The sequence below is a fragment of the Embiotoca jacksoni genome, unplaced genomic scaffold (genome assembly GCF_022577435.1).
Source record: "Embiotoca jacksoni isolate LCO1_2020_lvr unplaced genomic scaffold, fEmbJac1.0.p SCAF_2, whole genome shotgun sequence".
Taxonomy (NCBI): domain Eukaryota; kingdom Metazoa; phylum Chordata; class Actinopteri; family Embiotocidae; genus Embiotoca; species Embiotoca jacksoni.
The window spans coordinates 19,194,207-19,215,232 of NW_027185340.1; the positions used below are offsets into that span (position 1 = coordinate 19,194,207).

Genomic DNA, 21,026 nt, shown 5'->3' on the forward strand with positions numbered 1-21,026 from the left:
CAACAAATATTGCCCAGTGTTCGTAGGCGAGGTATCTGCAGTTCGCTTTCGGCCCCAAACTTTTTCAGTGCTGTGGAAGCAAGAGCCGCCATTTTAAAATAGTTTCAAGTGATGCATCTCAAAAGTAATAATGACGAATGAATCGTGACTTAAAATAATGAAATAAATGCCCACAAAAACTGCTTTGAGTAAACCTAATTAAACTCTGCAAATCCCACCACACCATGCTTTGGATGTACACTAACTAAATGCAAAAAAAACTCAGTTTAAACAAATATGTACGAAAGGGCACGGAAATAAATTTACAAATAATAATAATTTTAGCTATTAACACAATTTTTGTCCATTTTTTCAACACCTGAGTGACATCTTCCTCATCCTCTGGTAAATTGGGTTGGACCTGTAGGGGCTTTAACACCTTCAACACCTTCATCATCCTTATGGTCTTTTTTTTTTGCATTTTAACACCCATAGCATTTCACAAGTAAAAAAAAAAGATTTAAAAAAAATCTCAAAACACTTATTTTTCTTGGTTTTTATTGCAACAACAATGGTGCCAAAAAAATTGCCCATTTACAATGACATCAGATAAAAATGTGAGAAATATAAAAAACATCAAAGCAACCAAATTTGACACAGCAATGCATAAACCTGAGGATTAAATACTCTTCCACACCAGAGCCTTGCCAGAAACGATGACTAAAGGAAACTAGAGGTGTGATATGTTTCCACGTCGGTCACCTCACCGCCCGGCATATTCGCAGCTCTGCACAACCAGGAGCAGCTGGCGGGTTACAGGTCTCAACATCCCTCCAGGCAGAAGCAAGAGATGGGAAACTCCCCGACGTTAGAGACAGTAGTGACATTTAGTAGGATTTATTTACCAGATAAAACTGCTAAATATGCGTTTTTTAGTATTTTACTCGGTATAGAAAATGGTAAATAACGCACTCAAGTTACTGTCTCTCAATTAAAAGTAACACAAATATCTTTTCAGCAGTGACCAGCTTTTAAATGGAATTTTATACTTTAGTTGAGCTCGGCGTCGGTTTTGATTTAACAGTCTATGCAAGGAGCACAAGGAGCACAAGGAGCACAAGGAGCACAAGGAGCGACAGAACAAAGAAAAGTACTCGTTAAAATGTTTTTTTTTTGTTGAGCGGTGCAAAATCTTGAACAAGCAACCTCTTTTTGTTTTTGGTAGAAGCAGCATACAATACGTTTTAAGTAGCTGCGCAGCAAGTGCACTATGGATGTTCAGTGTTCAATGCAAAGAAGTGGAGCAGATGATGCATTTTTCTTTGTGTGCTTTAATTCAAATGTGAAATAACTGAACTCATAACAAAGGAATATATTTCATGGACTAATTGAAGATCGAGGTATCGCATTATAAAGTAATCTGAATAAATAATGTACGCACTTGCTTCAACATCCTTTTATCTGAATTGGAAATAAGTTGTTGTTACACAAATGAAAAGATGTGAGACACATTTTTCACAGCTGCACAACAACAAGAGAGAAACAGGATCACAGTTTGTTTTACCGGCTTTTAAATGGCAGTATTCAAAAAGGACTTTGCTCCCCTGCTTTATTTCAGTCCAAGTTTTCCACCTTATTCTGAATATATTCAAGAATTGTTATTACATTTTCAGTTAAAACACAAAACGCACAAGATTTTAGCTCATTTTTTTTCAATTCCAAATATCCCAAAACAGCAAAACTGGAAAACGAAAACTTGTCACTCGTGTGAATTTTCTTTTTAAGCTTGACAAGAAAAACCCTCAAACATTTGGTAAGGACATGATCACAGTGAACACCGATACAAATCACAAATACAGTCATATAAAACAAATCTCTCGTCCCGACTAGTTTGTTCTACAAAGTAGTGTGTGTGTGTCACCGGTTCACGAGGCACACGATGAGACGACGTTGCGTCTCGAAGCACTAAAAACGGCACCAGACGGATACGCAGACGAGCCGGTCACCACCGGGAGGTGCAGGAAAACTCAAACGAGCGTCGAGACATTCAGTGCACGTACATTCACATCGGGGACGACAGCGGTGTCTTTGCGGGGTGGACTTGTGAGTGTGTGCATTGCCTGGGAGGAGGTTGGAGGAGGGTGGAGGAGGGCGGAGGGGTACGGGCAAGCGTGATTGGTCCCTTTTAGTATCTACTTATTAAAAAGTCCCACGTTTACACTTACATTCAGCGCGGTGCTGCTGCTGAGCACCGGACGCTTTTAAACGGACAGGCGGGTGTGAAACCGACGCACTGCTGCAGACACGCGGAGGAGGCAGAAAAAAGGCACAGCAGCTGCTTTCGCTGACAGGAGGAAGAGGAGGTGAGAGCAACCGCAGGAGGAGGAGGAGGAGGAGGAGGAAACTAAAATAAGACAAGACAGATTTAAACAGAGACTATATATAAAAATTTTTTTTTAAAAAAACCTGCCCTCTCAGATGAGACCCACCAAAACACGTTTCCACTTTATAGCTCTAACTTCTTTCTTGCGATGTCACAACGCCTACATGATCATCTCTTGGCATTAGTTTGAATTCCTCCCTTAAGACTGAACAAAATCAATTGATTTATTAAACTGAGCGCAAAAAAAAAGTCATTGGCAACAACATATAAACACAAAAAGCAAAAAAAAACAAAAAAAAAAACAGGTCAGGCCTTCTGTTTTATAGCATGACAACACACACACACACACGCACACGCACACACGCACACGCACACACAGACACACACCACCATCACCAGGCAGTCAACAGTTTCCAATCATGATGACGGTTTGATTATCATTTCCCAGAAGCTTCGTCATATCAAATCCGACATCCTGTTATCTAAGACGTCGCATTAAAGGAGAAGTTTGGGGATATTTCTGTAAAAAAAAAAAATCTCTTGCTGTCAAACAGTTCAATGAAAAAGATCAAAAACAAACGGTTCCACCGACCGACGTGTTCTTTCATTAGACGCCGTGCAGCTGCTGGAAATAGTCACCAGCGCCAGAACTCCTGTATTAATCCGCAGCTGAAAATAGTCCCCGATAAATGCACGGCTTACTGTACTTCAGTTTTAGTTAAAAACAAAAATGTAATTTAACTACATATTAGTGAACAGTTTTAAACTATTTATGTCTTCAGTCGGAGGCAGAGGGCTTCAGGCTGAGCGCCACAGATTTTGGTCTTTTCGTGTTTTTTCCAACCTTCTAAAAGTTCAAATTAGTATTAGGGTTAGTCTCATCCCTCCATGACAATGAGTCTGTTCAGCATGTTTATCCAGCAATCAATGTCCGTTAATGTTCGGTGTAATTTCAATTAACCCGTCAACACTTCAGCCAATTTGGCCCATAAAGACAGACGGGAGTCGTCTCTGACACAGAGGTTTGTGGATCAGATGTTACAGCGGCGGCGAGAAAGTATTTACTTCCCTTTAAATGTCTTCATGATTCTGACTGGGAACAATTGGGATTTTTTTTTTTCCCCCACATTAATCAACAAAGGTTGGAAATAAACAACCTACAAAGACAGGTTTTATATTTGTACAGATTTGATGTCACTTTATCACCGGAGTGTTTTTCTTGTGTTCAGAGTAATTTCCTCCTCTTTACCTGTGCAAGTGTGTAAAGTACTGAAGTATACGCTCGAGTCGGGACAGTTTTTAGCTGCATTCACATTTGAAGTTTGGTATCGTGTTGATTTCAACATCAGTAATTCTGCCAGATTTATTTATTTATTTTGTTAAATCGGATGTTTTCATTCCGACAGCTCTTGAATCGATCTGTAGAGTTAAAGTAACTTCTACTTTTGCTGTTTTTGTGACCACCGGTACGTAAACATCTGTCATTTCACCGCGGACTTCAAACATCAAATTTTGTGTCAAATGTTTGCGCAACGGAAGGAAGTGGCGGAAACCAAATCTGGCGAGTGGAGAGCGAGGGTGGAGTTGTTGCAGGCGAGACGTCGTCGTGTTTTGAACTCACTGAACGGTCGAGTTGTCGTGTTGAAGAATCAAAGTACCATCACGCCACGGTTCGGGTGGTTTGCGTCGAATATTTCCCCCCCCCCAGACGCCTCGGAGCGTCCCGGCAGAACCGGGTGATGACAGTCTGACGCTGGTGGACGAATTCACGGCGCACGACCTCGCCAACGTCGAAGAAAACCCAGATAACTGCTTCTAACCCGACGCGCCTTCTTCGGTCTTGGACAGCGACGTTCTGCCCCTCTTGAAACGCCGCCTTAAAAACAACTCGCCGCTTCTTTGCCGGAGACTTTCTGAAGCGTTTCGTGAGGGAGAATGTAAACAGGACTGCTTTGGGTTTTTCTGATGGAATGAACGTTAAGTCGCTCGACAGTCGGCGGGTACAACTCGAAGTCATTGCTAAGCAGCAGCAGGCAGTGTCGGAGTTTACAGCGTCGTGACCACAGTGAAGGACGCCACTGAAGCCACTGGGAACAACAAAATCCAAAAGGGACACATTAACACTAAGACCCTGTTGAGAATCTCTAATATCAGTAGCTTCACTGGTTGTGGAGTTCCTGCTCCCTGAAGGCAGAGCTATAGATATACAGAGTAAGGCAAACATGGTTTCAGGACAATCCAACGGAGCCATATTCAAACCAAATGTTCCAGGGCCATTACATCCTCTCATTTTCAAACCGAGTGTAATTGCCGTGGAGCATTTAGTGCTAACATTGAGCAGGCAGTTCCCCGGGCTATGTATGTCTATGGCTCTGCTCCATGGCAGCTCGATGCGACGAGTCTTCTCGGGACGAATCGGCGTCCGCCGGCTTCAGAGAGCCGGGCTCAAACTCAGAGAGAGGCATGTTATGGTAGAGATGGAGACTGAAACCAGCCAGATACCGTCAGAGGAGACAACACGAGGCCACGGGGACGAGTGCTGCCAACAGGAAGTAGGTGACTCGGTAGAGGTGAAGAGGCGAGAAGGTCACCATGGTGATGGCCAAGGGGAGAGGGAGGCAGGAGGCCACAGGCAGGAGTTTACTGGAATAGATTAAAGAGAAGTTACTAGCCGGGGTAAGAAAGCTCAAAAGGAATGTGTGCAGTGTTTCCTTACAGGTAGACTTTACTCGGGAGAGTCGCCAAAGTATATTTGATGATCCATTTTTTATTTATTAAATTTATTATTTACTTATCTATCCGAGGAAATGACGCCATCCGTGATTGATTAGCTAGTGAACAATCTTCCTTCGCTCTACTTCATCTGTCTGTCCTCTGCTCTACTAAACCCGACTTGGCGTTTAAGTGGTTTAATCGTAAAACCACCGTTGCTAGGAAACGGCAACGTGGACGGTGTCTAGAAGCCACAGAGGCTAACAATTTAGCAAGCTAACAGGGGGATAACGTAAAGCAGGAAACACACAGGCACAAAAAGAAGAGTTATAAAAGACAAGCTCTACATGACTAGAATTACAATATATTATCTTAACATCTAACGAAAAATTTACTTCCATGTCCTCGACGTTTCCGTAAACGTCAGCAAACACATCACAACTGAAACTCGAGGCTTATAGAAAATTTAGAGTTCTGACGTCGTGAAGAGGGCACAAGAGGGCGCCGTTCATACGGACTCTTGTCGTGTAGACAGTAAATACGACCCCATTTGAACGCAGCGAGAGAGCAGAGGAGAGAAACTAGTGCAACTGTCGATGGCAGCAAAACTGCAGCAGAGATTCTCACTGAGCTGAAACAGAACTGGTGCTCATAAATTACATAAATAACTTAAATACAATATTTCTGCCTGGACAGGCCTGTAAACAGGAATGTCTGGAACTGATTCAGTGAGGGGTCAAAGTTACACAACTCGTCGGCAGAATGCCTCGACCTCATTTCAAATGATAAGCTCTCGTGTTTCGTACATGGTACAGCCAAATAACCGAAGGTTTTGACCTCATCATGTGTTTCTTTCAGGGCTCCCAGTGGTGGGAGAAACATGGGCTTTCAACTTTTACAATTTTTTTTATTTTAATTTTTTTTAAATATTAAACACCCCTTTTCATTCTTTTCAAACTGTTCTGGCCACACATGAACTGTGTGCACTGCAGAGACTGAGGTAGAAAGCTTCACTGGGCGTCTACAGATAGGCTGCACGTGAGGCATTTAGGGACCATAGCAAACTGTAACGTCTACCAAGAGTCTGCATGTGAGGCGTTTAGGGGACATCTTCAAATTGTAGCTACAGAAAATAACCATCTGGACTGCACGAGTCTCTGCGTGAACACCGGTCACACACTGAGTCGCCCGCCGCCACCAGTAAACTCTCCACCTGTAGGAAACCCTGGTGTGTGTCGGAGATGCTGTGCTCCTACCTGTTGCTGAGTATTAAAGTGTTGCAGTTAATAAGCAGCACGTAGACAATAATTAGAGGCACAATGTGGGGCCAGCAAGGATCCGGATCCAACTGGGTGGAATACCTGCAGAGGATCACAACACAGCATAAACAACAACGCCTTACATACCAGTGCACCAGCATTTAGACTTTTTACTTATTTCAGCCTGAATGTCTAATTTTGCGATAAAACAATGAAGAAAATAATCCTCAATATAAGCAAAACTGATTTCATAAAAAACACCTATTTCGTACAATTAAAATATAAGTAGACTTCAAATTAAATTAGTAACATAACAGAGAAATGCAACTTTGCTTGCAAAAGTCCTTTTTTATGCATATTTTTTTTCTACCTTTATTGTTTTTATTCATGAATTTGTATGTTACGCTTTCAAAAGGTTCTGAGCATACTGACAATAAAGATCTTTCCTATTCAAGTCCTTCAGACAACAACAGTCCATTTATCATCAAAACTAATATAGAAATAAAGTATAGGTTGCCAAGAACTACGTTTTATTCTGCTTGAGGAAGTCAGAAGGTAAAAGTTGTTTTGTATAAACACAACAACAACACTCGTTTTGTTTTTATCTCTCGGCCTCTTCAAGCACACGATAAGGACTCCCAGCGTCGTCCCTGTCCTGTCTGTGTGAAGCTGCAGCTGTGGCATGAAGAGCACGCCTCAGCTACAGTAACCGGGAATTCAAACCGACTTACTTAACTGGAGGCTGTTGAGGCCGTTTTGCTTTTGCACATGCAGGGATTTTGCCGTAGTAGCATTTAGGTCAAATGAACATCCTTTATAAGCGAGCCAGGCTTCGGTGTGTTGCTCAAAGACACGTCAGCAGAGCAGTGGGTTTCTCCGCCTCTCTGTGCTGATCCCGTACCTCAGGTTTCGGATCCAGTGGATGAGCGAGGGTGCGCTGAGCATGACCGGCAGCGTGAAGAGCGCCGACAGGCAGAGGTGGAGCTGCAGGTCGTCCCTCACCTCCTGCAGGGCGCACTCCGACAGCAAGGGGGCGCCACCACATTCTTTAGACGAATTGCTCGTGGATTCGCCGTCGACTGTGCCGTTCTCGGCTTCTTTGTGCTTCCGGGGCGCCTGCGAAGACGGAGGAGGAGTCTGAGCTGTAGAGTTGTCTTCCAAATGGTGTACATCCGTACTAACAAGCACTATTTTGAGTGCGTAAGTGCGTTCGCACTGTCGAGTACAGAAACATGCAGTGAACTACAAGTACCAGGATGATGCACTCAAAACGGCTCATGAAAGAAATGTGAAACGATGGACACTTTCCGCCCTAAACGGTAGCCATCTTGGCTACGTAGAGGAAGGGGCGGGGTCACCGATGTAAAGATTTTTCAAATGAAAACATCCGAGGAAGCTGCAGATGTTCCTGAACGCGACACAAAAGTGTTTATTTTTCACTGCTGCTGCTGGACAGAAGAGTTAAGTGTGTTTACTGAGTGTGTTAAACAGATGAAATGAAAACACGATTTCTGGGTAAAATAATTAAAGCTGAAGATATGTTGGCGGGTCATGTGTTCACATGTTGAGGTGGTTTTCCGGTCAGTGCAGAACATCAGTGTGCGATATGAAACAACACTACACCGTCAAAATTCCTGCACGACACAAGTAAGAGTCCCGACGTGTAAGAGCACTATTTGTTAGTGCACTAAGGGAAGTACGACATTTAGAAACACAGCACTGCTCTTCATTCACAGCCACAGCGAACAAAGCGACATCACACTGACCCTCAGATGGTTTGTAGTGGAACTGGAAAATCTTACCAGATTCAGCATGTGACTCAAAGAGCGTTCTGTCATCTGCAGCCTCAGTACCTGAGAGAATCAAACAAAAACAGGCCACACGACGATTAGAAACATTTTAACCAGTAAATAATGTAACAATGCAATTTACTGAACCAACACCTAAACACAGACAGTCCATGCTTTGGCTACTGTAAACCAGCTTAATTACTATTATCCACTCTGGAGGATTATGAACAAGATTCACCCGATAAAGGTGGAGCAGAAAGGCGATGAAGATGGACAGCGCCCCGCAGGACGTCCCGCCCGTCACAGTCAGACACAGAGTGACGAGGAGCTGAGTCCGCGGTTGCAAGGTGCCACAGTCTCTGGACACGGACGGTCTGCACATCAAACGAAAATGAAAAACCAGGTGAGCGTGATGCCTAAAAGTTCACCCACTTCCACGGTTCAGCATCTAAATGTCCAGCCGTACCTGTGCAGTGGAGCTAATACCAGCGAGATGAGTCGTATGACCAGACGGAGCAGCGTGCTTCCCCAGAACGCCACGGCGGCTCCGAAGATGTAGAGCAGAGGGGACAGGAGGTGAGGCCACTCCTCCTCTGGTGGAGTCCATTCATTAAATGTCCCATCAGGAAACGTTGGGGGGAGTGAATCCATCGGTGGGAGGCAGAGAAAGGACCAAACCTCCTGAAAGCTACTACAGCTGAGGGAGCAAGGAGAAAAACATCATGTGGTTGGAGAATATGAAGGAGTCTAATGAGGAGGAGTATAATGTCATTGAAAGCTCCAGAAAACGGTGTTAAAAGGTATCAAAAGATTAAACATTCCCCTTTATTTCAACGTGAGACTTCTAAATCTTACCTCAGTAAGAAGTGCAGAGTGTAAACAGAGAGGTTGACTTTATGGGGCTGCAGGCCGTTGCCCACCACCTGGCTCATGTCTGCAGCTCGTCTCGACTTCAGTATGGTGGACAGCTGCCCGCCACAGGCCAGGAGGAGGGTTACAGCTGTGTACACCGGCACCATGGGGCCACAGAACCGCAGGATCTGCCCGACAAAAGAGAGACGGATCAGACGCAAACGTTCGCTGTTCTGAATCACTGTTCACGCAGAAGGGACTGCAGATGGAAATTAGCTCGCAGCTGAACAAAGCATCTTATCTCTCTGAGATTCATGTATTTTGTGCATGGTTCTTCTTACAAATAAACCGACTTGTAAGAACGTCTACTAATTTGATCTCATCTCTATCACAAATAAAATAAATGCATTGAATGCAAAAATAAAATAAAGTAAATGCATTGAATGCAAAAATAAAGTAAAGTAAATGCATTGAATGCAAAAAATAAAATAAATGCATTGAATGCAAAAATAAAATAAAGTAAAAGCATTTAATGCAATGTTAAAGATGGTTTAATGTTTAAAGATGGTTTAGAATGTTTGAGCAGCGAAGATTGAACGTGTCTCATACCTGCCCGAGCACCCTGGGTAATGAAGTTCTTATTGACACCTGAACCAGAAGGTAAATGATTAATTTCACATAATTTAATGATGATAAAAACGGTTTGTTATACAGATATGTGTGACTTCTTTACAGTAGCTGTGGTGTAGTACCTTATACTGGCAGTTGGGGGCAGTGTGGAGCTGCAGGAGGACACCTGAGGTGTTGTCTGGACGACTTGTATGTAGCATCCCTGAGATCTCCGTCACCGACGGCACACTGGCAGACGCATCACATCACTTAATATGAGATTTAAATGGGCCGACAGCTGGGAGACAAACGTTTAGCGAAACTCACCTGACTGTGGTTAAAGAGTCCTCTCGAAACCACGACACTTTCATCCTGTACACGTTGGGCAATCTGTCTGCATAGAGACAATCAATCATTGTTATTACATTTCAGCATGTGCACATGTGTCATAAGTATAAATCAAAAGACAAACTCACCTTTGTGGACTTTGCACTGACTTGCAACATTAATTCTGAAAGCCTGATAGACCTGCAGACACAGATGTGCTCAGGATTCAGTGACAACGTAGGAAAAGAGAAACTTTCAAATGCTTTTGAATGAACAATAAAAAGTTACCTGGTGAAAGTGTTGCAGCTTGATGGTGTGAAGTAGTCCGGAGGAGTTGACCGTCACATCGCTGGCACTCCAACCTGGAAAATCAACAGCTCCTGAGAAGTTTTTTTGCTACACAGACGTTTGTTAATCCGTGCGAGCGGGAAGTTAACTCACCGAAGGACAGGACATGCGGCACCGGGACAGACAGAGTCTGAGATTCTTGTCTCTGCCACTCGCACTCCACTGTGAACTGTAGACCACACAGATAAACCTTAAGAGACCCTTTGATTCTGACTCTGATTCTGCTGGTGGCTGCGACTGATCCCAAGCAGCAGCGATTGTCTGCATGCCATCTCCTCTCCACTGTCCACAGACACTCATCGGTACATACTGCTGCATAGTTGTCTTATTGGAGCTGTGGACACTGAGGACAAAATCTACAGTTCCACATGTTGGAAAGCTGCTCTGAAAGCTGGAGTAAAATCTGATAACAGTTATGCCGTTTCTTATTTAAATAAACCAATTGAAGTTAACTTCAGTGTCCTCATTGCAAATATAGGCAATGGGCAGCGAACTGTTCCTCGAGAGAGAAAATCAAAGACGTGGTCTGCAGGTTAACGTCATCAAAGTGAGTCCTCGTTTGGTTTCACGTACCAGTTTGCCGTTGAGGTTGGAGGCTGAAACGACCAGGTGAGTGACTGAAGACAAGTCACTGACACTCAGAACCAGAACCTGAGGAGGAGGACAGACAGTCATGAGCAGCCGGCGGGCAGCAGGTCGGACCGGACGGAGACTCTTCACAGGAAAATTACCTTGTAAGGAGGCAGAAGCTCAGTTCCCATGGACAGATCCACGGCATGCACACTGGGAAATGAAAAAGTAGAATTAAGCTGCAGTTTACATCCATGATTTGTGATACAAAGATCTATAAACGAAATGGATTTGACTTGACTTTGTCAAACTCCGTTGTTCTCGCTCTGCTCTGTGTGTGAGATGTAGATCCACTGACAGAAACAAACAACAGAGTCCGGTGTTCACATGCTTGGCCAATAAATCTGATTCTGATAGAAAATGAAGTTGTTGCCATGACAGCGGGCGATGCTCCAAATATGGATGCTGCTGTAAAGAAGCTACAGATTGTAAAACGCTTCACACATCTTCAACCTGACAGCACAGAACGTCTTCACGTTCAGCACAGTTTCAAGATGGACACCAGAGATCTGTGTCACCGGTTCAGTTTCCCACCAAGTGTGAAATGTGGTCACAATCTTCCCTTCTCTCCCCGAGTTATGGTGTTAACTAATGGACAGAGAAGTGATTTTCTGGAACATTAATGTGACGTTGACCTTTGACCATTTTATCCTGTTAATTATTTGTATGAAATGTTGTCATAATTACCGCATTGATTATTGAGATTTTTTTAAATTATTGAGAGAACATTTGTGTGCCAACTCTGAAAAAGTACCCTCACGGTGTTCCTGAGATATTGTGCTCATAATAAAGGGACGGACCACAATATACATACGGCGGAAAAAACAAAAACAAATTAAGAGAAATACAAATGCTCGCCTCATCTAATTTAACCACAAAACACATCACAATTTTCACAGAAGAATAAGATCCATGTGACATTTAGGACGTTGATTGAAGGTAAAAGTTGGAGGAAAAACAAGTGCAGGAATAATCATCCTTTTACCATGAAGAACCGTTCCTGTGCACGCAGCCGTACACCCAGCTGGTCATCTCCTGTTGAAACAACACATCGCAATCATGTTTCACTGATAATTTGACAGGTAAATTATGATCTAAAAGGTAAATTAGTTCTGCTTTACAACGTATGTAGATTTAGCGCGTACATTTTACCCAGCAATGTAGTCGCCTGCTAAGACCGAACTACCATTTGTTTCCACTTCATTCAGATATATGCATCTAAGATGGAGGCAGCTTTTTAGAAATCTGAAACAATCTAGAGTCTGACTGATACTGGATTTAGTGGACAACGGTGATATTTGGGAGTAAAACATTTACACTGTTTATACAGTGTAAATGTAAACACATGCTTTGCAACGATCCCTCAAATGTGGTCATCAAACACACTGATGCTGTGACGAAGACATGGAGGCAAACATATTTACAGTTTATTGTCCACACTGACCTCAGTGCACTGAAACACTAAACTTCACTGGGCTTTATTAACTACAAATAACTACAAAATCACAGACAGCATAATATAATATTTATCCCAAGCATTATGTTCTGAAGAGAAGTTTTCAGATCAGCTCATTTCAGCCAACAAATTAGTTTATACCAATTTATATGTCTTGAGATACATAACATCAGCTCGTCACCCCCAGAGAGCACATTACCAGAACAGCGCCGAAAACTCACCAGGTTGCTGCTGCGGCAGTAAAAATGGCTGTAGGCTTTCCGCCGGCTCGACAGCGCGAACTGGAAGTATTTGACTTGTCCTTCCTGTCAGGAAGAGCGGAGCATCTTCTTATGTTCGTATCAGAGCTTTTTGTTCTTAGATCATTTGTGAAATAATGACGAGACAGCAGTCCGCACGGCTGCATTTATATTACATTGGAGGAGTTTAAGAATTTGTACAGTTTGCTTCGGTAAAATGGCGTCTGGCAGAAAATCTTTTTCATTTTTTTTATTCCAATTTTTCTTTGACTGTGTTGTAAGGAGTGTGTTTATCATATCGTTACAAGGTGTGGTACCTTTGGTGTGCTGTAAGCCAGACGCAGTGTGTTAACTTCGCTCCACACTTCAGGGAAATCTGGAAAAGAACGGGACACAGATATGAGTGATTATTTAATAGCTAATTAATCCAAACTTATTAAAAACTCCAAATACTTTAAAAATGCAGAGCACATGTAAAAGGTTTGTCTCCGTCTGTGAAACTCTGAACAGGAAACTAACGGAGCAGATTTCTCTGTTCGTTCCAGCCTCTCCACGTTAAAGCTTCTCTCTCTCACCTAAAATGGAGATGGAGGTGTCTTGAGTTTCTCCCAGCATCCTCACAGGGTGTCTGATGAAATGATGGTTCAGTACGGCCATTTTCTTCTCTGGGTTTCCTGTGAACTATTAAAAGAAAAAGAAAAAAAATCCTCATTAAAGATGAGACGTGCGCTTTGCAATGACAGCTTGTCAGAGTTGTTCTGTTTCAGGGGCTTTGATGTAAAACTGCCACGAGTCTATGACGGGATCACTGTTTTATGCTTTAACAGCACCCCTCTATATTTATCCACATTACATTTACACAGAAAGGTTCCTTTAAAACAAAGATAAATGTTGTTCTCGCCTGTCTGGTTTCAGGGTCGATGAGGTCGAAGAACGCCCTGACAGTCGCAAGAACGAGCTCTTTACACCTGCAACACAAAGACACGGCATAGAAACACTCTCAGTAACATGTAAATGTGGTTCCAGAGAAATGACTTTGTGTAGCCATATTTGAAGACTTTTACCAAACAATGGACAGATGATCAGTGGACACCCACGTCCTGGGAACTGCAGTCGCCTTGGCAAAAACAAGAAGATATTAAAATGTGAATGTGAAGAAGAGCAGTCAGACGCAGAAAGAAAATTCTACCCCTGAAGGAGGACTTTTCTGAGGCATCAACAATCACCAACCACGCCCCCCAAAAACAGTTTTTTGGGGCTTATTTTCTAATTAATGACGGGATTATTTTCAGGTGGACCACCAGAAAACTGATGAGAAGGAGTGACTTCAGCTAACAACACTGAAATAACTCGTGGGGAAATTTTATTGACTTAGAATTTTATGAGACGAGTTGAATGGCAGTCTGTGGAGCCGGAGGTCTAGTGGCACTCGGTGGTATTGCAGTTTAAGGCATTTCCGCATCAGCCTAATTTTTCAGACCCGGAAGCTACGTCCACTTTTATATACAGCCTATGATCATAAATTATACAAGAGGAACTACATTTTGTTCCTGAAGTAGAAAAAGGACATGAGACATGATCAAATGCCACTTAACCAATTCACAAACGCATCGTACCACCAGTGATATCTTATTGGGGTCTCCTGGGGGACACGGAAGGGACGTGAGGCCGGAGCGGACCTGGTAGTCACGGTAACCACCCCCGACAGACAACACCGTGACGTTCCTGAGTTTCCTCGCCTGGTTCACCCACTTCTGTCTCACCGCGGAGTAGAAATCTACGAACGACACGGACAAACAGACATTCAGAGAAACGTCTGACTATATTTTAACACGTAAACGAGTCCCCATTGAAGACGAGGAGCGCGACGGCTCTGCTCACCTAGCAGGTACGGGTCCAGCGCCAGCACCGGGGCCAGGTGAGGGGAGGCCTGCGTGATGATGAGGCTGACCAGATTGGTGTTGAAGCGAGGCAGAGTGAAGAGCGCTCGGGCCACCACTCCTCCCATGGAGTGACCGACGAGCACCACGCTCTGAGGCGGCGTCTTCAGGTGCTGCGAGAGAAGAAACTGGTGATACTTTTGAGTCGTCTGCTGTTTGTAAGTTTAACTTTGTGTTGGGCAATAAGCTGTTATGACTTTTGAAGACTGCTCTTTTTAAACCTCGATTCAATTCCTTTTGACCGATGCGATTAAAGTTGGAGCACAAAAGGCCAAACCTCGTTGGATGCGTTTCAGTTACAGGCCATATTCGAGAGCTGGTTGCCCGACCACTTTATCACTGGCAAAAGCAGAGTAACTAACATGTAGGTAAATATGCATTTATTCTACGGAAGTGTTACTTACAATCCAACATTTTAAGGATTAACTCCATTTAAAGTACGAGGTACAATCAAAACGTTGACACAGCTTCTACGTGCATGACGCCGAGCCACGCAGAGGACACAAGAAGACGTAAAACATGTAGACACCAAGTGGCAACCAACAGTGACATCACGATTGGTTGGTGAACGAACGTTAAGAAGCCTCGAGTTCGTATATCGGCCGGTGCCATGTTGCTAGTTTCCAGCGGTTTGGAGCAGGAAGTGACCGTATTTGGACGAGCTGGGGAGGATCGACCAGTGGATCTGACTCTATCTGATTGGAAACCCAAAGATACTACGTCCCGCCCACTGATAGCTGTAACCTGACTGCACACAGGCCTGTCAATCAAACAGACACACCCCCAAAAACACAGCTTTTTGAAGGTTATTTTCGAATCAATGGCAGGATTTTTTTCAAATGGACCACCAGAAAACTAATAAGTAGGAGTGACTTTATCTAACAAAACCGAAATAACTTGTGGAAAAAGTGTATTGACTGAGAATTTTGTAAGACTAGTTGAATGGGAGTTTATGGAGCCGGAGGCTTTTTGGAGCCAACCTCTAGCTGCACTCGATGGTATTGCAGCTTAAGGCACTTCCACATCGGCCTCATTTTTCAGACCCAGAAGCTACGTCCACTTTTATATTCAATCAATTTTCTGTGATTGGCCAGTTATGCGCCGATTAATCCTGATTGGTTATTTATTTCAGATCGGGGTCGTTTTTAAAACTGTAAATACAAAGAAGCAGAAGCTCACCGGCAATTTTTTTTTTTAAATGAACCCTTCAATAAAAAACAGTCAAAGTTAGTTCTTTCAACCAAAAATAATAATAATAATGAAATAATATCACCTACTGCAGCTTTAAATGACAGATATATTGAGCATTTTTATGCTTCTTGTACTCATTTTAATTTATCCTGCTGTTGCTATATCAACTTCGTCACAGCTGAGGACGCGCGAGTCAGAAGGATCAACTAACTTCTTGTATGTACATATAGGTGATGGTATAGGAGATGTGTGTGATATATATCCCCTCCACGCTGAAATATTACTCCACCAGCCATATCCGCTATGTGCATTGAGTAACCCGGCCTGACGGGTGGATGATATTTGAGGCCTGACCTTGTAGAGCCTCAGGATGGCCTTAATGCTCTCGTGCAGGAAGTGTGTCTGCCGGAGCAGACTGCCGCCGTACAGGGCCACCAGCTCCTCGTTGAAGTCCACGGTGAACACGTTGAAGTGGAGACCTCCCTCCGTGTTCTCGGCCTTCCTCAGGGCGACCGAGCCCAGGGAGCGAGCTGCACGAGGAGGACGAGACGGATGATGAAGTATTATTGTGTACAAATAAAGTGCAGAGAGCTGAGTGAAATCAAGCAGATGTAGGGACACTGTTAATGCTGCAATAATCATTTATGCACAAATAGGTTTTTATAGATTTCGAATTATTGATTAAAGTCATCGTGTCTTGAGCTTCTTCTCATTCGAAGGGCAGCTATTCGTGATCTAAAAAGACAACTCTAAGGCTCATTAAATTCACGCTGAATACCAGCTGAACGCTGAATACCAGCTGAACGCTGAATACCAGCACCGCTCATATCTGATCTGACACTCAGCCAGTTGAAGAACAGCTTTTGTTAAAAATACATCGGCTTGAAGGATGCGAACGTAGGAGAAGAAACGGCGAGGAACAGAGCGCCTGGAACCAGCAACACAAACACCACAGTAGAGGCAAAATGTGTTTGTGTTCTCCTCCTACACACACACACACACACACACACACACACACACACACACACACACACACACACACAGAGCTGTGGACCAGCATCGTCTCGCTAATGATTTGTGTCATTAAGAGCGTAAGTGAATTTGAAAATATATAGTTTGCTTTTCCAAAAACTCCCTCAGAATTTTTTCAAACTCAAACATATTAATACAGTCTGACTTCCTTCGTGCCCTGTGGTAGCAGACATTACTTAACAGGACAGTGCAGGTATTGGGGACAATTTTCAGCTGCATATTAATGTCTTCATTTAGTGCCGAGTATTTGTGGAAGCAGGACGGTGTGTGTTTGTGTGGGACGGGATCGAAATAAACCACAGCGTGTGTTCACAGGAAGGAAGGAAGAATTCAGAGCTGTTTTTACATCATTTTTGTGGAGCTTTATGGAGCAGAGAAAGATCAGGCTGTGGATACACACACAATACTTGTTAGGACCAATTCATTGTTGATTTCGGTCTTTATCTTTCTATTTTTCCTTTTTAGTCATTCAGTTTGTGGACTGAATGACAATAAGAAAGTATGATTTGAATGGTTAAGAGGGTGTAGATTGCCTTAAAATGATACAAGAACCTCCCCGAAACCAGAGGAAATGCAAAACAAAAACAAACACATTTGTAAAATGGCTGCAAAAACATGAATACATGTGAATTCGAGCACCTCACAAACAAAAGGAACTGAGGAAACATAACTTCTGTTCTACAGCAAAGGTTGAGCATCCGCTACCTTACAAGACAGAAAGTGAAGAACGATGCAATTTTTTTTTTGTTGCCAAACTAATCAACAAAAAGCATGAAGCCGACCTCATGTCCTTGCAAAACCTCACAAACGTGAAAAATAAGTCACTTTCTCCCGGCTGTGCCTCAACTCAACTCCGCTGTATTTATACGGCACCTTTCGTACAAGCCTGCAGCACGAAGTGTTTCACATTAAAGCAGCACATCAAAACAAACAAACAAAAAATGGTGTAAACTTATTGTTGGTTAAAGAAACTGCAGGACAACAATTAAACGCGTTGACAATCAATAAATAAATTCAATAAGGTAGAATAAACAATAATCAAATCTTAAAAACCGAGACGATAAACATCACTCCAAATAAAAAGCCAGATTCAAAGATTTAGTTTCCTTTGTGCCTCAGTAACAGTTACTCGTTTCCTCCCCTCTTCTTGCCGGATGCTAATTCAAATGCTATAAATTAAATTCATCTTTATATTTTTTTTCACTCACCTTGTTTGTAACTTCCTGCGTTTCCAGGCAGGAACAGCACGGGGGCGCCGGTGAGTTTGAGCGCGCGGGTCTCCTGGGCGTACAGACCCTCTCCGTACAGGTAGAGTCCGTAGGCCGGGTACAGTCGGGCCACGCGGCGCGGCAGAGCCACGCGCTGCTCACACACACGCAGAGACACGGATGACGAGGTGAACAATTATTTCAAACTCTTAACATTTCAATACAGTCCAACGTCCTTCTTATCCTGTGGCAAATAAACCGTTTTTAAAATGATTATTATTTTTTTTTTTTTTTTAAAGGCTGTGATTCTCTGAAACATCCTGCCTCTGTAGTTTTTTTTTTTTTTTAACAGATGTTACTTAACAGTAGAAAACAGTGCAGATGTTGGGGACTATTTTCAGCTGCAGGTTCATGTCTTTATTTAGTGCTCTGAGTATTTGTGGCAGCGGGACGGTGTGTCAAAATAAACTACAAAGCGCGTCCACGATCCCCTCGTTGTACCAACTCAATAAAAAGAGTGCTGGTTAGAGTAAACATAAACAACACAAACAAGGTGTTGATGAATCCCCACGTCCAACGTTGCCGTGTATCACCACCCTCGCCTACTTTGTTTGGCCAAAACAGCATCTAGTAACAAAAACTGCTGCTGGTTTCAGTCTTTTTTCCCCCCCCAAGTTATCAACGGTATCCTGAAGAGGGTCTCCAGCACACCTCTGTTCAAGTGAGGAGTAAAACTTCGAACGCATCGGGACACGTGGATCTCTCATCTGGTGCCAGCAGCCGACAAAAAAAAACTGCCCACGCTGAAATTCACTGGAGCTAAATGATTCTGTTTGTGTCGGCATTTGGAGGGAAATTTGAGCGAAGTCACCACCGGTCACCGTTTGCTCTCAGCAAAAGCAGCACCAGCAGCTGTCTGTCGCAGCGGTTCGGTTTCCGTACGCTCCCCACCGGAGATTTAACCTCCTACTTGGCCAATGCCACCATCGCATTGACCTCAGACTTAGACTTTATTAATCCCACGGGGGGGGGAATCTCTCTCTGCTGCATTTCTTCGGCCAAATACTCAAATAAGTACGGCTAAATGTGAAACCTATCGTCGGCCACAACGTCCTCTGCACTCATATTTTTGGATGACATGTCTGCTGTTGGAAACGTACGCTATTGCAGTACAAGTGCAGAGACAGCGAGGTTGGTTTTTTTGAGCCCTCTCCGGGTGCCAGGACAGCTGAACCGGCCTGGAGTGCTTCGAACACCAACGACGTCCCTGTACACGTCAAGCGACGCCGCTGGTGCCGGAACAACAGCAGCTTTTGCAGCAGCTTATTGAGGAAGTTATTGCTTCAATTGGCAACTTTTACCAACAACACTTATTAGATATCCATATAAAGTGTAACACATGCAGTACAAATATTTTTCAGGGTCAATTATTAAAGATAAATAAGAAAAATGTTGACAAACTTTTGGCAAAACTGCCACAAAAAAAAGCTCTTTTCTATGACTGTAAAATGTGAGGATTTAATACTTTTGTCTGTTTTTAAATCACATTATTTTACTAAAATGTAGAAATTCAGCTGTTTCACAATTAGAGCTGCAACATTTAGATGATTAGATGATCGACAGAAAATGTAATTTCAACTTTTTTTGATGCTCGCTTAATTGTTTTTTTTTAATTGATCTGAGTCCAGCTTCTTAAATGTGGATCGTTTTTGGTTCCTTTAATTCTGCGAGATAATAAACTGACTATATTTTGGTTATATACAAAAATATACATTTAAGGCTGCACTTTAGACTTTGTGAAACACCAGTGGACATGTTTGTCTATTTTTATGATCAAACAGCTCCTCAATTAATGAAGAAAACAGTCGACAGATCGATCGACAATGAAAATAAATCATAATTTACAGCCCTGGACTCACTATGTGTTTTGAAATATTTCCTGTATCATCATTTCCTATCTCGGCTGTATTCACCACAACACTTAGCCTGTCCTGATTCAAGAAACCATTAACCACAATAAACAAGGCACAAAACCCTTTGTACCATATTAATGGGACTATTTTTATTCTTCTTCTCTGGTATCATTACAAGAACAACAAAAAAAAAAGCATGCAGCTGATCTGCCCGTGCAGCACACTGCCTGCAGCTGTGCCCCACTTATGGACAGATGGACACAATAAGCAGAGGAAAGGACCACTGCCGGCAGCAAACTTCAGCTCTCTTCACCTGGCTTGATAATATCGTGTGTATTTAAAACGTGATCGTGGAGCTGATCTGCTGGTGACCTCCTGCTGGGAGGATCCGAGGATCAGCAGCTACTCTATGCTTTCATGAACTGGCTAATTTGTGCTAATCTGATTCCTCAACTACTACCACCTCCTCAACAACCACACACACACACACACACACACACACACACACACACACCCTGTCAGTCAGGTATTCAGGAAATGAATGGAAAAACACACCTGTCAGTCCACATTGACGTCTGTTGTTGCCATGTCAACACGGTCCTCCTCAGCCACAAACAGCGCCGTCAAAAGCACAGCTCGCTTTGCGGGCTAATTCGCGGACGTTAACGTCGCTTTAAGTGTAAAATAATGACGCCGGGTACTCACCCGGTACTCTGGGTATTCAAACATGTAGGTCATACTGCATCTGTTCTCCTCGAAGCCGGTCAGCAACTCTCGCAGGCCAACCGCCAGGAGCCCCACGGCCACCCCGTAAAAGGCCACCGTGGCGACTTTCATGGTTCCGCTCCGAGTCCGCATCTTAGTCTCGTTACAGGTGTTGAACCTCCATGGCTCCGTGTCCAGCCCGGTCGCTCCCACCGACAGATCGAGACGCCGCCGCCGCCTCACGAGCTGTCAGCCACACACACACACACACACACACACACACACACACACACCGGCTAAACCCCCACAACAGGAACCACACGCTATACAACGGAACTGATTGGCAGGCTGGTCGGCCAATGGGAGGAAGGCCGGAAATAAAGCGAGCCAATGGGAGAGCATAAAGCGAGTGACGCGCTCTACAGTGAAAATGGTTAGCCGCTTTTGCTAAGT

The 21,026-nt window shown here is 43.5% G+C and overlaps 1 protein-coding gene across 1 annotated transcript; it reads right to left on the bottom strand.

Annotated features, from left to right (window-relative positions):
• Positions 1-529: 529 nt before the first annotated feature.
• On the bottom strand, positions 530-20,859 carry pgap1 (post-GPI attachment to proteins inositol deacylase 1). Its single transcript, XM_069154934.1, has 26 exons — positions 20,574-20,859; positions 17,956-18,109; positions 16,070-16,245; positions 14,466-14,637; positions 14,201-14,361; positions 13,649-13,701; positions 13,486-13,552; positions 13,160-13,265; positions 12,902-12,960; positions 12,567-12,650; positions 11,875-11,924; positions 10,991-11,042; positions 10,833-10,910; positions 10,353-10,428; positions 10,200-10,273; positions 10,061-10,112; positions 9,912-9,978; positions 9,728-9,833; positions 9,585-9,623; positions 8,979-9,163; positions 8,590-8,820; positions 8,362-8,497; positions 8,136-8,186; positions 7,235-7,449; positions 6,331-6,435; positions 530-5,005 (listed from the first exon to the last, which is right to left on the bottom strand). Exons 1-26 carry the CDS (start codon positions 20,724-20,726, stop codon positions 4,867-4,869), a joined length of 2,841 nt encoding a protein of 946 aa, XP_069011035.1. The 5' UTR covers positions 20,727-20,859; the 3' UTR covers positions 530-4,866.
• Positions 20,860-21,026: the final 167 nt, after the last annotated feature.

What these genes read in the sequence shown, in the direction of transcription:
- pgap1 (XM_069154934.1), bottom strand. Translation starts at nt 20,726, where the DNA reads ATGCGGACTCGGAGCGGAACCATGAAAGTCGCCACGGTGGCCTTTTAC. An exon ending in GCCGCATGTCCTGTCCTTCG is followed by an intron (nt 10,274 to 10,352) that starts GTGAGTTAACTT and finishes TTGATTTTCCAG; the next exon opens with GTTGGAGTGCCAGCGATGTG. An exon ending in ACTCTGCACTTCTTACTGAG is followed by an intron (nt 8,821 to 8,978) that starts GTAAGATTTAGA and finishes TTGCTCCCTCAG; the next exon opens with CTGTAGTAGCTTTCAGGAGG.